Source organism: Sus scrofa, chromosome 10 (genome assembly GCF_054392235.1).
Source record: "Sus scrofa isolate SSC_HxYL_T2T_F1_AM1 chromosome 10, Sscrofa_HxYL_maternal_Yorkshire_Landrace_v2.0, whole genome shotgun sequence".
Lineage (NCBI taxonomy): Eukaryota > Metazoa > Chordata > Mammalia > Artiodactyla > Suidae > Sus > Sus scrofa.
In genome coordinates, this window is record NC_139392.1 from 57,191,826 (window position 1) to 57,208,104 (window position 16,279).

At 41.5% G+C, this 16,279-nt stretch overlaps 2 protein-coding genes across 5 annotated transcripts in view; one reads left to right on the plus strand and one right to left on the minus strand.

Moving 5' to 3' along the window:
* Window positions 1-16,279, minus strand: part of RMI1 (RecQ mediated genome instability 1) — a 534,328-nt gene that overhangs the window by 239,556 nt on the left and 278,493 nt on the right. The window lies entirely within an intron of this gene.
* Window positions 1-16,279, plus strand: part of SLC28A3 (solute carrier family 28 member 3) — a 65,500-nt gene that overhangs the window by 16,670 nt on the left and 32,551 nt on the right. For all 4 annotated transcript variants that reach the window (XM_021064009.2, XM_084978822.1, XM_021064008.2 and 1 more), the window contains 1 exon segment: window positions 14,983-15,081. In XM_021064009.2, the coding sequence (XP_020919668.1) occupies window positions 14,983-15,081 (99 nt within the window).

The following is a 16,279-nucleotide window of genomic DNA, read 5'->3' on the forward strand; positions in this document are numbered from 1 at the left end:
CATAGTGTATGTGGCCTTGACCTTGGCTGGAGATGGCAAGGGGCCTTTGGTTAAGGAGGAAGTGGCAGAGAGAGGAGAGGGGCGAACTCTTGAAAAAAGCCAGACTGTTGATGGTGGATGCGGGAAGGTCAGGTGATGCAGGACACAGAGGCTGAGGCTGAAAGCTACATACTAAATCACTATGAGGAGGGCAAAATACAGATTCTTTGGGTAAAGTGAGTTGAGGCTTCAGAGCCAGACTGCCAGGCCCATCATTTAGGCAAGTTACCTAACTTCTATACCGATTTCCACCTCTAAAAATGGGTTCTAATAGCCTGCATCGATGGTAAGACTTTTGGGAGATTAATGTAAAGCACTGTACCTAGCAAATGCTCAAGTTCAGCAGCTATTATTTAAACCACTGAGGTGGGCATTTATTTCGGGGCAGACCAAACCAAGTTTTGAACTCCAGGTGTGAAGTTTGGCTCTTGTAGCAACTACTGGGATCTGCTGATGGGAAAAACTGTGAGAGATGCCAACATGCAGCTCTGAGTTGTTACCACATCAGCCAAATGTAAAACCTCACATCCCTGGGGTCCCCAGCACATTGGAGAGCTCAGCTCTCAACACCTGTATCTCTTCAAAGCACATTATAAGGTTATTTATTTATTTAGTGGCCACATTCAGTATGTGGAAGTTCCCAGACCAGGGATCAAACCTGAGCCAGAGAAGTGACAATGACAGATCCTTTAACCACCAGGCCTCTGGGGAACTCCGATCCATGTCCTCTTTAGTCAAATGAATTTCTTTGAAATTTTTATGCATGATAAATATATTCAATGTGTTTCTCATTCATTTACTTTGATTTAATTAGCAATCTCTGGGAAGAAGTGCTTGACAGCCAAGGTGATTTTAGAAATCACCCAAAAGCAAATTTTTTTCCAAATGTGAGCAAATTCAAATGTCTATGACATAATGATATAATATCAATGGGTATAAAATAATCCAATTAAAAGTAAGGCTAGTAGTTATGAATCCATCATTGTCACTGCTGCAGTGCAGTTTCCATCCCCAGCCTGGGAATTTTCACATGCTGCAGCAGCAGGAGGAAAAAAAAAAAAAAAAAGAGGAAGGCTAATACTTAAAGAAGTTAACTCATAACTCTGGGTAATAGCACAAGAACCAGGTAGGCACAACTGACCAGAGTTTATCCTGCAGGTGATTTTCCAGGCTTTGGCATAAGATACACCTTTACATAAACACAGCTGGAGAGTGGCTAAAGCAGGGACCAAAAGTAGACTTGAAGGAGTTCCCTCATGGATCAGCGGTAACAAACCGGACTAGGATCCATGAGGACTCGGGTTCAATCCCCAGCTTGATCAGTGGGTTAAGGATCCGACATTGCTGTGAGCAGCCGTGTAGGTCACAGACGCGGCTCGGATCCAGCGCTGCTGTGGCTCTGTGTAGGCCAGTGGCTACAGCTCTAATTTGACTCCTAGCCTGGGAACTTCTACATGCTGTGGGCGTGACCCTAAAAAGACAAAACCAAAAACAAAAAACACCACCACCACCAACAAAAAAAAGTAGACTTGAGCAAGGCCAGGGATTGAACCCATAACCTCATAGTTTCTAGTCAGATTCGTTTCCACTGTGCCACAACAGGAACTCCATGTTCTATCAATTTCTGCTATACCACAAAGTGACCCAGTTTTATGCATATATATATATATACATATATATGCTTTCTTTTTCTCATATTATCTTTCATCATGTTCTATCCCAAGAGACTGGACATAGTTCCCTGTGCTATACAGCAGGACCTCATTGTTTATCATTCTAAATGTAATAGTTTGCATCAACCAACCCCAAACTCCCAGTCCACCCCTTTCCCTCCCCCTCCCACTTGGCAGCCACGAGGTTGCTCACCATGTCTGTGAGTCTGTTTCTGTTTTATAGATAGGTTCATTTTTGCCATATTTTAGATTCCACCTATAAGTGGTATTTGTCTTTCTCTTTCTGACTTACTTCACTTAGCATGAGAATATCAAGTTCCATCCATGTTGCTGCAAATGACATTATTTTGTTCTTTCTTATGGCTGAGTAGTATTCCATTGTGTATATGTACCACATCTTCTTCATCCATTCATTTGTCAATGGACATTTAGGTTGTTTCCATATGTGAATAGTGCTGCTATGAACATAGGGGTGCATGTATCTTTTTGAATGCAAGTTTTTTTGTCTGAATATTTGCCCAGGAGTGGGATTGCTGGATCATATGGTAGTTCTATATCTAGTTTCAAAGGTGGACTTTATAATAAAGAGCTGAAGCCATTGTTTTCAATTCTTAGTTTTAGATATAAAATTAAGAAATAAATGTAAAGATCAGAAATAAGTCATTTAGTGACTTATCTGACAAAATTGCTTCACAGACAAGTGTTATTATGCTCTTTATAGCTTTTGTATGTATTAAATATTAGACAGAGTAAGTTTCCTAATCTTTAAAAAATCAGGAGTCCTGCAAGAAAAAGACTTCCCACCACCAGCTCTGTGGTCCAAGATGAAAGCATTTTTATAACCAAAAACACAATCTATAATCACCTTGCCATCTGAATTTTGATCCCTTCAGACATACTAGAGATTTGCCTAAAAACAAATAAGAGAAGAAAATGAGAGGAAAAGAATCTTAGTTGCAACTGACAAACTCAAAGGGATTTTATCCTTGTTTAGTAATTTTTTTCCTCAAGGGTAGGAAGGTGTTTTGCTTGTAAGAGCATTTCTGATTCCTCTATGACTAAATGGGTTGCATCTGTGTAATTTCAGACACAGCCAAGTTCATTCCAGTTCACCTGTAGAAGCAGTACCTTAAACTTTTTAATAGTCCTTAGATCAGCTATAATTAAATAATCAATTAAATAATTTATGATTTATGGTCCTTGTTCTCTAACTTCCCTGAGAACAAGGACCATATATGCAATGCCTAGTAACCAGTACAGTGTCTACTGCATGGTAGGTGCAAGAAAAATATTTGTTAAAGAAATGACTGAGAATGCCTGGGATGGAACCAAAAAAAGAAAAAAGAAAAAACTGTACGTAATATTAAGGGTTGAGTGAAAAGGTTGAGATGGTATAGGAAAGGGAGTAGTCCCAATGGTGGGAGAAAACTAGCAAAATGTGATCACAGAAATCAGAGACAAGAATATTTTAAGGAGGGGAGTTCCCATTGGCTCAGCAGTTAAGAACCCAACTAGTATTCATGAGGATGCGGGTTCGATCCTTGGCCTCGCTCAGTGGGTTAAGGATCTGGCATTGCTGTGACCTATGGTGTGGGTCTCCGACACGACTCAGATCCCAAGTTGCTGTGGCTGTTGTGTATGTCAGCACTGTAGCTCCAATTTGACCCCTAGCCTAGGGACCACCATATGCTGTGAGTGGAGCCCCAAAAAAGCACACACAAAAAAAAGAATATTTTAAGGAGGAAGCGGTCCACTGTGTATGATGAAAACTGGACTTAGGGAAATGAAAGCCATGGCTGATTTTAGCAGAGGTGATTTCTGTAACACAATAAGAATGAAAGCCATACTGGTATAGGTTGAAGAGTGACCATGAGACAAAAATGGAACCAGTGCAATCAGGCGACTATAACAAAATACCACAGACTCCATGGCTTAGAAGCAGCAGAAATAGATTTCTCATAGTTCTGGAGGCTGGAAGTCTAAGATCAAGGTGGCTGCATGGTCAGTGTTCTAGTGTGGGCGTCTTCCTGGTTTATAGCCAGCACCTTGGCATCACTGTCCCCTCATGTGGGAAGTGGCTAGGCACCTCTGTGGGCTCGCTTTCATAAAGGAACTCATTCCCATTCTCTCAAAGGCCCCACTTTCCTAATGCCATCATCATTGGGGGGTTAGAATTTCAACATAATGGATCGGGGGTGGGGAGGATGCAAACATTCAGACTGTCACCATCGCAACCAGTAAGGGCAGATAGGAAATGTGTTGGCTTTTTTGTTTGGTTTTGTTTGTTTGTTTTTATGGCTGCACCCATGGCATATGGAACATCCCAGGCCAGGGACTGAATCTGAGCCACAGCTGTGACCTATGCACAGCTGCAGCAATAGATCCTTTAACCCACTGCACCGGACCAGGGACCAAACCCCGGCCTCTGCAGTGATTGGAGCCACTGCAGTCAGATTCTTAACCCACTGTGCCACAGCAGGGACTCCAGAAATTGGTTTTTAATGGGAGAAGAGATGATGCTTACCCATGAGCTCCGGGCTTCATGCAATAAAAAATTGATAAAGATGCAAGTATTAGAAAATCAAGAGGTGAGTTCCCTTCATGGATAACAAACCCGACTAGGATCCATGAGGTTTTGGGTTCCACCCCTGGCCTCGCTCAGTGGGTTAAGGATCCAGCATTGCCGTGAGCTGTGGTGTAGGTCACAGGCATGGCTCTGATCTAGCATTGCTGTGGTGTAGGCCAGGGGTTACAGCTCTGATTCGACCCCTAGCCTGGGAACTTCCATAAGCTGCTGGTGCAGCCCTAAAATCCCCAAAAACAAAAAAAAAAAGAAAGAAAATCAAGGGGAAAAGAGGTGGAGTAAGGTAGGGTGTGAGGAGGCACAGAGCACTGTGCCCAGAGTAAGAAGTCTAGATGTTGTCATATCATTGCTCTTAGGATTAAATTACAAAATGATGACTTTCATTTCTTCAATATTCCTTACCCCACCTTCTTCTGAAAAGAATAAATTTCCCTTCTTTTCATCTTTTTTTTTTTTTTTTGAGTATCAGTGTGGACTAACATTCTATTTTACTCAATATTTTATAATCAATTACCAACATTATTTGTTTCTCCTAACACTTTAATAGAAAATTTTTCAAATGTAGAGAAAAGTTGAAAGAATTTCATGGTGAACACATCACCTACAGTCTACAATTTCCATTTTAGTATACCTTATTACATATTTCTTCAGCAAGGCTGCCTTCTATCTATCCATCATTTCATCTCATTTTTTGACATAGTTGCAGACACTAATGATGTCTATTTACTTTTTGGTACTCAGTTTGTCCTAAATTTGGCCAGTGATTTCAGAATGCTTTTGACAAGGATTGAATTTATTACTGGATATAACCACCTCAGAAAATACATGAAGTAAACATTCAGAATATATAAAAAATGAGGTCATGGTTTAGCATTTTAATGCTTTTAACCAAGTGCCTACTTCCAGACTGTCAGAGTCAGAAGTGGGCCCCAACCAGCAGCTGTAGCTCTGATTTGACCCCTAGCCTGGGAACTTCCATATGCCACGGGTGCAGCCCTAAAAAGCAAAAAATAAAAATAAAAAACAAATTAAAAATAAAATAAAATAAAAGTGGGGCCGTAAGTTTGGCCTTCACAGCACCTCCATCTTGCAGAATTAGTGAAGTGGCACCACCAAGTGGACATTACATGCGGTAACTACTTTCCTGCCTGCCTGAGCTTGGCTGGTCTGACACCAGAATTACTTTGGAAGCTTATCTGCATTTCATCCTCTAAATATAACCCAGGACTCTGAAGAATTCTGGTGGAAAAAACAATGCCTTATTAAAAAAAAAAATCATATGACATCAGCCTCAGACAATTAAGCAGGATGCTCAACTATCGCTCATTTTCTCTTTATTTCAAGAATCGATTTGAACCAGATGTTAAGTCCTTTACTCCTGGGCATAATTTGATTGTTTCCCACTAGTAGATTTACCAGATGATAATACAAACAGAACCAGAAGTAAAACCAGGACCTTCAAATACAAATAAGAGAAAAAAGGGGGTGGCATATTCTCCCAGATGCATCCATTTAGAGCGGCTTCATAACTAAGAGCTACATCGGATGAGAAATAGCCAGGGAAAGCTTCCCCACCAGCCTGAGGGGAAAGGGGTGTTTTCCACTCCACAAACCAAGAGGAGGTCCAACTCCAGGTTTGAAATGTATGTGAAAGATGCAAAAGGACTCTCATCACATGGAGTGCATAAATACAAATAGAAAAAAAGAATTCACATGTTTTGCATAACTTACATCCATGGCATTGAAATTAAGGTGGTTATCAGAACTTGCCACTGGATCTTGTTAAGGGTTTTTTTTTTCATGTTTTTAATGTGTTAGTAAACATGCACATACATTATTCTATCACGAATTCATTTTAATATTTTAATAACTGGATTTCAATATCATTGGTTTCCTTCTAATCCTACATATTTAATTTTATGTATTTTAAAACATTCTGAAAGGGGTCAATCAGTTTCACTAACTGTCCTACTTTAGAAGTTGCACGTAGCTTCAATTGCAGTGGCAAAATGTCATCATTACCACTGGGAAGTTATGAAATATGCCTTTTTATGGAAAATATTAGGCCCTACTAAAATTCAAAGCTCTATTTCCTTTTTTTATTAAAATACAGTTGATTTACAATGTTGTGCCAATTTCTGCTGTACAGCAAAGTGACCCAGCCATACATATATATATATATATACATTCTTTTTCTTACATCATCTTCCATCAGGGTCTTTCCCAAAAGACTGGCTCTAGTTCCCTGTGCTATACAGTAGGACCTCATTGTTTAGCCATTCTAAATGTAACAGTTTGCATCTACTAACCCCAAACTCCCAGTTCCTCCCACACCCTCCTGCCTTCCCCTTGACAACCACAAGTTTCTTCTCAGAGTTCTAATTCTAAAAGAAATGGGGAAATGACATGAAGAATGACTAGCAGTCTTGGCCACAATGCACCTTCTATTTGGGTTATAGAGTTCAGAGTTCAGTAGATGTTAATTAGATTCCTATTATTCATTATTATTTTAGTTTTCCTTTGTCCTTACTTTTGCCCACTTGATTTGTCGTAGACTGAAAGAGTTTTCTCATGTCTTTCTAAATGTGTCTCCAGATATTTCTCTCTGTTTTCTTTGATAATCCATGCTACTGGTACATAGATAGCCGTGCTTCAAAGGCTATGAGATTGTACCCTGATGATTGGCTTCTGTTTGGACAAGGTAATTGAGTTTTCTGTCCTCTGTCAGCCTCGATTAAGATAGTGACCACTGCCTGCTTTGCCTGAGTCACTGTCAGTCCACAGTTGTGTTCTGTTGTTCCATCTGACTCAACCAAATCAACTTGCTTGCTCTTAGCTCCTCTCATCATAGTTGATGTGATTTTTTTTTTGTCCTTAAATCTTTTCATTGATTTGGTTGATGTTTGTTTGTTTGTTTGTTTGTTTTCTAAAGATGTGGGTTTTTTTGTTTGTTTTCGTGAATCCTTTTATAACCAGCTTAAGATCGTGAGTTATCACAGAATTAGTTTTGGGTTTTTTTTTTGTTTTTGTTTTTGTTTTTTTTTGCAGCCCCAAAGGCATGCTTAAGTTCCCTGGCCAGGGATCAAACCTGCACCACAGTGACCCAAGCCACTGCAGTGACAAGGCCAGATCCTTAACCCACTGAGCCACCAGGGAATTCCACAAAATTATTATATTTTCTATCTTCCTTTAATTTTCTTTCCTTCTCTTCCATCACTTGATATTTTAGCTGAACATATTATCTTCTAGTGTTTACTTTTCTAGTTTAAACACTGCTACTTATAATCTCTCCTGGGTCCCAGAAATTAAAAGTTGAGAAAGTTGGCCTACTTATACTATCATCTACTTTTTTGTTTCCTTCTCCCTCAAGTGGGGCCCTGATAATCTTTTCTACATTTTCAGGGGCTTTAATGCTTACCATTTGTTCTGGAATCTTAATCCCTGGTGGTGTTTTAGATTTTGATTCATTAAAAAGATTCAGAGAGTTTCCTGGTGGTCTGTGGTTAGGACTCAGCTTTTACCTCTGTGGCCCAGGTTCAATCTCTGGTCTGGGAACTGAGATCCCACATTGATGCTGCTGCATCCCACATGCATGCTGCAGTCAAGGGGAAAAAAATCAAAACCTACTGTACTTGTTTTGCCAAAATTTCTCCATTTATCGTTTGTTTCACTTACTCTTCTTTGAGGAGTTTCTTTAAGAAAGCTCACGGAAGCCATATTCCAAGAGTACTTGCATGTTTAAATTCTTTTTTTTTTTTTTAATCTTTTTAGGGCCACATCAGCATATGGAAGTTCCCAGGCTAGGGGTCAAATCAGAGCTGCAGCTGCCAGCCTACACCACAGCCACAGCAACGCCAGATCCGAGCCATGTCTGAGACCTACACCACCGCTCATGGCAACTCAAGATCTTTAACCCACTGAGCAGGGCCAGGGATTGAACCCACATCCTCATGGATACTAGTCAGGTTCATTTCCGCAGAGCCACCATGGGAACTCCTGTACTTTTTTTTTAATCTGATGAATAGAAACCTTCTAATTGTTTTCCTTCAGGTACAGAACTCTGCCTCTTTCCACTTTTCCTTATCCCCTTCTACTTAGAGGTGCCCTTTGGCTCTGGCTCAAAAAGGTCAGGAGGGGGGAGTGTTATCAGGGTTCTGTGGCCCTGACTCCTTGCGCCCAACTCAAGGCTCCCTTCGGAGCATTCAGAGGTGACAGGGCAGTGTGACAATGAGCCCCAGGCTGGTCAGGTGGCTCCCTCCCACAGTCCTGCTGCTCCTCACCCAGTTTGTAAACACACACAGTCTGGCAGGAAAAACAGGAACATCTCACAGAGGGAGCAGTCTAGCCAGTGCCCATTACCTCACATTAGGATTATGGAAACCCAAGACTTGAGACAGAGCCAGAAGTTACATGAGCCAAGAAGGTCAGAAGCAATAGGTAACAAACAGAGGCTTCTGGAAGACATACAATTTGGAGGCAGACATTAGAGAAATGGCCTTAAAATATTTGATATTTGTAGGATTTCCAGTCCTGCTAAGCAGTAACAAACCCAACTAGTGTCCATAAGGACTTGGGTTCAATCCCTGGCCTCGCTCAGTGGGTTAAGGATCCAGCATTTCCATGAGCTGTGGTGTAGGTCGAAGATGTGGCTTGGATCCTGTGTTGCTTGGCTGTGGTGTAGGCCGGCAGCTGCAGCTCTGATTTGACCCCTAGCCTGGGAACTTCCATGTACTGCAGGTGTGGTCCTAAGATGACAAAAAAAAAAAACCCTGAAATTTGTAGTTTTTTTAAGTAAAAAAAGAGTAAGAAATAAAAAGAAGAGGGAGGAATGATCACAATTTGAAGAGATTAGATTCAAAAACAGATGCTGACTTTTACAAGCTAAATTTCATCAAGAGGACAAAATACATGCCCAGAACGAGCAATTAAATTGTAAAATTAACATAAAAGTCAATGAGTGCTTATTATGTGTGGCACCAGACTGGTCACAGAGCCCACTAGGTGGGTAAAGAGCCCCATGGTATGAGGACTCAAGAAATTAAGGCTGGATTTGAACCCCGGTATGACCATGGAACCCAAGAGTTTTATCATAATGCAGCATCAATTCATATAGACAATTTATCAATAGTCCAAGAAGCAGTCACCTAAGATTTACATTTGAGTCATTGCCTATGATCTAGTTGTATTGAATTTTATACATTTAAGTTACTATTTGAGGCAGTTGCTCTAATCTAGTGACGTATTTATTACCAATACCTTCACTTAGACACTTAAGGCTCAGAATATTAGAACATAAGGTAACTTCTTAAAGAAGTAGAGAAAACATTCCCTTACTAGTCCTGCACCATTTGTAGAGACACTGTTTAATCTGATATTATATGTTTGACAGTCCCTTTCTCATTCATTCAAAAATAATCATTGAGCGGAGTTCCTGTCATGGCTCAGTGGTTAACGAATCCAACTAGGAACCATGAGGTTGCGGGTTCGATCCCTAGCCTTGCTCAGCGGGTTAAGGATCCGGTGTTGCCGTGAGCTGCGGTGTAGGTCGCAGACGAGGCTTGGATCCCAAGTTGCTGTGGCTCTGGTGTAGGCCAGCGGCTATAGCTCTGATTAGACCCCTAGCCTGGGAACCTCCATAAGCCGTGGGAGCGGACCTAGAAAAGGTAAAAAGACCAAAAAAAAAAATAGTCATTGAGCACTGTGCTGGGCTCATGGTATTCCACAGAGAACAGAGGACATAGTATCCAGCTTCTCAGCTTAAAGTCCAGTGGGTAAAATACAAATTTAACAGTCCCAAGTCCAAATGACATCACTTCCCACTTTTGTGGCAGGCACTGGGATTTTGGCATCCATGGTAATGTTTAAGCCACCCTCTTCCTCAGAATGTACCACACTGATCGCTTTTTACTGTGTTAGACTCAAGGACCACCACCGCCGCCCCCTTAGCTGAACCAAAGCCCCCCAGCTGGGTCAGGGAGTTCTTTCCCACTCAGGTTCATGCTGCAAGTAATGAAACTGAGTTTGGTGCAAGCAAGACAGGCTTTTATTCAGTGGTCAAAGAATGGAGAAGTGGGGGTGGACTCTTGCTCTAAAGGCATCTTTTCCCAGAAGGGAGAGGAGGAGTAAGGGAATTTGAAAGGCCAGGAGGCAGACAGGTCATCAGGCTCTAGGTAAAGGGTGGAGATTTCCAAGGGCAGCGGGCCACACAGACTCTTCCACACTCCTTTGCACAGGGCACTAATTGTACCCAGCAGAGTACAATTCCCCCCTTAGGGGCAGAGATCTTAGCATGATAATGAAGCCAAGGTAACTCTTGGATACCTCCAGGTTTCCTTTGCACAGGCACCTTCCCAGGGTCAAGTTAGAGCCAGGTCTGGGTGATGGATCACTATATTTCTCAAAGCATATTTCTCTCTCTGCAAAGCATCTCAGCCAAATACCAAGGACTTTTTTTTTTTTAACACCAGTTACCTTTGAAACAAACAGAGAGAAATCAGGCAAGCATCCTTCAGTTCTCAGGGGTTGGTAAGGAAACACAACCAGCATGTATGGTTGAGAAAATTTTTCTGCACCTGCAGCCTTGGCTGCATGGCAGGGATGACACTTCCAGGAAGTGTGCACTAAAGGTGTACAGAGATGTGGAGATAGATTAATAGGTACATATCTGCATACAAAGAAAATAAACAACTTTGATCACCCGTGGAAATCTGTTCTGGCAATATAGAGCCCTCCACCCATTACACTGCCTAGAACTTGGCCATGTAATGTCAAGCCCCAGAACCAATTAAAGAACTTCATAGCTATTCCTCCAGGTTCTTGTCGCTATCACTTTGCCTTCTGGGAAATTCCCATCTTACATAAACATTTATAATCTATGTCCTACTAAAGGTTAGGATCAAGTCTCCTTGGGAAAAGGTTTCTGTGCTTGCCCCAGGTCTTAAAACTCCTGCCGCACCTCCTCAGCAAAGCCGGTCCCTCAGCTAGAGCACATATGGCCAGAACAGTTTCTATAAGGAAGGTAGAAAGAAAGGCCCCCGTCACAGTGATGCTGAGTCTGTAGCAGAGACACTTCATCCGAGAGATGGGGACAACGCTGTGCAATCAGGGCCACAGTGGGAGGGAGAGATGGAGACCAAGTGAGTGGAGTAGGCACAGGTGGAAGAAAGAATGTCAAACCCATCATGGAGACAATGACCTGCTCACAAATGCAGAATTGCCCACTCCTGTTATTTAAAGGGCAGAGTTGACTTATAACCAGCCTATAGGGGGAAGGCCACTCTGCTGGCATAAGAAATGACCACCAGAACTCTACACAGAGTTTAAAAGTGGCCACAAGCTGGAGTTAGCATCATGGCTCAGCAGGTTATGAACCTGACTAGTATCTATGAAGGACACAGGTTCGATCCCTGGCCCCTCGCAGAGGGTTAAGGAGCCAGCGTTGCTGTAATCTGTGATGAAGGTCACAGACACAGCTCAGATCCACTGTGGCTGTGGCTGTGAGGTAAGCCTAAAGCTGAAGCTCCAATTCAACCCCTAGTCTGGGAACTTTCATAGGCCACAGGTGCAATCCTACAAAGCAACAAAACAAAACAAAACAAAACAAACAAACAAAAACAACCCCAGGCACTTACTGGCTCAAGGACCCTGCCCTTCAGAGGGGGCTTGATCCAAGATCATCTCCTTAGTACATCCAGCCACTAACGCTAAGTAGAGAAATTAAAAGTGGTGTGATGTAAATTGCTGAGAATTACACACACACACACACACACACACGCACACACACACACACGGCACCCACAGCATTGTTACCCATTCAGTGGACAGGTGTGCACTCAGAATACAGTCGTGGATGTAGGAGTCCGGTTTTCTAAGGTATCTATTAATCCGAATTGCTAACCAGATGGAAATAAACAAAGGGCTAGGAAGTAATTATGGGCCACCTATTATAGCCCCATGACTCCAATTTGAAAAGAAGCAGAGAAACAGGTGTTTTAGGGGTCATGTTTTCAGGCGCCAATAAACACCCACAAACACCCCCATTGTTTCTGATGAAAATTGTCAACCAGGAGATACTGTTCTTCCTGAAAATGCTTTAAAAAAAAGCCAAGGTGTGTACTCTAGTGGGGGTAAAACAGCCCCATTACATGTTGAATAATACATTCCCAGAGGTGGTCTTGTCACCATTTATGTCCAGTCTACCCCCATGCCAACCCTCACCCCCTTACCCCCACCCCTTCCTCTTTCATTAACTTGAAAAAGGCAGGCTCAACCCTGCCCATGAGGAAGTCTCCCATTCTGCCGCCAGGTGGCAGGAATAACCAGCAGCAAGAGGCTGAAGCTCTTGGAAGCAGAAAATGTCAGGATTCTAGAAGGGACCATAAGAACACCAAGCCAAAACTGCGATGTCTAGATGGGTGGATGGAAGAGTAGGAAGATGTAACCTGCCCAGTGTCACACATGTAATTAGGGACCCGAGGGATCAAGCCTCTTCAGGTACCTGTGACCGGTTTTTCCTCCAACTTTTGCTGGGTTTTATTTTTAATCTTTTATGAAGGACATTTTCAGCATGCATGAAAGCAGGAATAGAAAAATGAGTCCCTAAGTACCTGTTAGCCAACTTTCAATTAGCAACATTTAATCATCTTTCATACTCTATATATTGACCCTCACACACCGCTATATTTCGATACCAAGTATCCAGAGCAGCCACGTTGCTATACTATCTAGTGCAATATTAAAATCCCCTGGTTCACTAATCCAACTAATAATCGTTAGTGTCTCTTATGTGCCAGGAACCAGGCTAAAGTAAAGTATCAATACTTGTAAACAGAAAAGCAGCTTGGCCACAAGACTCTTAAGCATGAATCAAGTGTGTGCTGGAAGTTAGACATTATTCACATTTATACAACCCTGTGTTTCAATAAACGGAACATGGAATACAAGTTGGTATTGCATTTTTTTTCCTCTAGATCCATGACGCTAGACAGAGATCTAACGATAAAATCAAAGTCATGTACTTGTTCCTTTTCAAAGACAAGGTCATAACCAATAAGGCTAGGAGAGAACATTTCCTGAAAAGATACAGGCACCCACCTGACACTATCTATCTATTGGAATGAAAGGCCAGATAAAAAGGCAAGTTGGGATGAGATGAGAGAAAGATTGGACCCACCCAAATAAGGGAGAGGAAAAATGAACCAGGTGTTTGTCACACTTGGAAAAAACAGCTAGGGGGTCAGAACACCCCCTCCAAGAGCAAACTCCACTCAGTTTGTTAAAAATCAAAAAAGTAAAAGTAAAATTGGTCTCACAAAAGGAATTTTTTTTCCTATAATCATTACTACCAATGGCTGCTTCAAACTAAACAAAACACATGTCAACATTTCATAAATCCAACATTTAAAAATAAAATTATCTAGCCTCTGGTTCGCTATGTTTGGTTTTATAATAAGGAGGTCGGTGTGATGTGATGCAAAGGAGATTGAAAACCTGCACTCTCATCTAAGCTCTGCTTATTAGGAAGTTACAAGGCCTAGACCAGGCAACAGTCTGCCTTTCTCAACTTGGACCACACACATCTTTTCTATCATAACAACACACACGCACAAAAATCATCCAGGTTTCAAATATAAATAGTGACCTTCAATACAACACATGCATTTTTCAGGTCATCATGGTCCTGATTGAAGCATGATTTATGTATAAATCTTTTTTTTTTTTTTCTCTTTCTCTTTTCTTGGCCTCCCAGTGGCATATGGGGTTCCAAGGCCAGGGGTCAGATCTGAGCCACAGTTGTGACCTACGCCGAAGCTGCAGCAGCACCTGATCCTTAACTCATTGTGCCCAGGGTGGATCAAACCTGCATCCCAGCACTCCAGAGACACCACCAATCCTGTCTCACCACAGCGGGAATTCCTATGTATAAATCTTGTCATATAAGAAAGTGCTCAACTTTTACAGGTTTACAGGACAGTAGAGAGACTACAGCAAGCCCAGGGCAGGAGAACTTGGCCTGGGCTTGGAGAAGGGCATGTCGTTCTCTTTAGCTGGGTATTCATTCATCATGACTACGAGGGGAGTAGAGTGAGATAAATAAGCAGGATCCTGCAGCCCTGAACCATGCCAAGGAGCATGTAATTGACCCTTGGAGGCCGAGAGACTCACTTTATTATGTAGGAAGAGTGGTGTAGAAGGGATTTATAGACAGTTCCGGACGAAAGAAAGATCAGAAGCACAGAAACTGAACATGCTTAATCAAAGAAATGGAAAAAATACAAAACACTTAGGCATTTGTTAGTCTTATACTTAAAGGTATTCATCTCTTTAGGAAAAAAAATATAAGTGAAATATAAGTGATCCAAATTTTTAAACTAAAATACACTTTTGGCATGAGCAACTATACATAATGTAAGAACATATTAGGGGAAGAAAAGGATTTACATTTCTAGATCGAGACACAAGGATTTACATTTCTTTTTCCTTATGTTGCCTCTATAGTCGATGGTCACATTTAAAAAAATATATAGGTTTCTTCATGTGCCAAGATTCACTGGTTCTTTCTTTAATCAGCTGACTCATCTTTGCCATCCCAGCCCTCAAAATCTTCTATGTATCATTCATTGAAAGAATATTTGGGGTTTTTTGGCTCTGAATTTTTATTTTTTTGCAATCTGTGCTTTTTCTTAGAATGACGAAATCTGCGTTGAAAGCCAGAACACATCAGGAAACGACAACTCATTAAGGAGCAGAGTTGTGCAAAACAGAGAGGATGAAAATGGAAAACAGGTATGGCTAGAAAGCAGTGAGTGAATCTATCACCATGGTAACTGCTGTGCAACAGCTATAGGGACAGAAAGCTCAGTGCTCAGCTGGCACTCAGAGGAATGAGTTAAATGGTAAGTAGAGTATGTGTGGCAGAGCCAAGAAGAAAACACACATGCCCAAAGATGCTGCATTTATATACCTGTCCTCAGACTTCTCTGATGGTGAGAGTACCTAGGCTTGTTCTGGCACTTCACTATTAAAGATTCCAAACTCCATCCCAAGGCTTCAATCAAAACATCTCAATTTGAAAATAAATGAGACAAGAGAAGGTTCTAAAACTGTGTCCTTCACACCCTAAGGTTTCTCAGGGACACCTAGGAGTGTATACAGCAAGTTGAAGTGCTCTGTGACAATGCCACCTCTTATTTTTTTTTAATCTATTGAATTCTGCATAGGATCTCATTTTTTTGTTGTTGTTGTTTCCCTGAAAATATCTTTATGAGGTGTTCACTTTTAAAGGATATTTTCATTGAGTATAGATTTTTTTAAGAAACTTTTTTTTTAGGAGTTCCCTTGTGGCATGACAGGTTATGGATTTGGCATCGTCACTGCAGCAGTGCAGGTCGCTGCAGTGGCACGGGTTCAATCCCTGGCCTGGGAACTTCCACAGGCCGCAGGCACAGCCAAAAAAAATTTTTTTTAATTGAAGTATAGTTGATGTACAATATTATATAAGTTACAAATGTAAGAATCTCATTTGAAGAAAGTCTTCTCTAATTTGCTAAAAAAGAATCTCAGAGTTCCCATCATGGCACAGTGGTTAACGAATCCGACTAGGAACCATGAGGTTGCGGGTTCGGTCCCTGTCCTCACTCAGTGGGTTAAGGGTCCGGTGTTGCCTGAGCTGCAACCTTACACAGACCACGTTGCTGTGGCTCTGGTGTAGGCCGGTGGCTACAGCTCCAATTCCACCCCTAGCCTGGGAACTTCCATATGCCATGGGAGCAGCTCAAGAAAAAGCAAAAAGACAAAAAAAAAAAAAAAAAAAAAAAAAAAAAAAGAATCTCATTTGAGGAAAGTCTTCTTTAATTTGCTAAAAAAAGTGAGAAAATTACCCATATATTTCATCCTTTAGAAAGTAATTTTGGTTGCCATATGGGGGGGGAGTTTGCTCATGATAAAAGAATAATTTATTTGAAGGAGAAAAATTGAAATACTA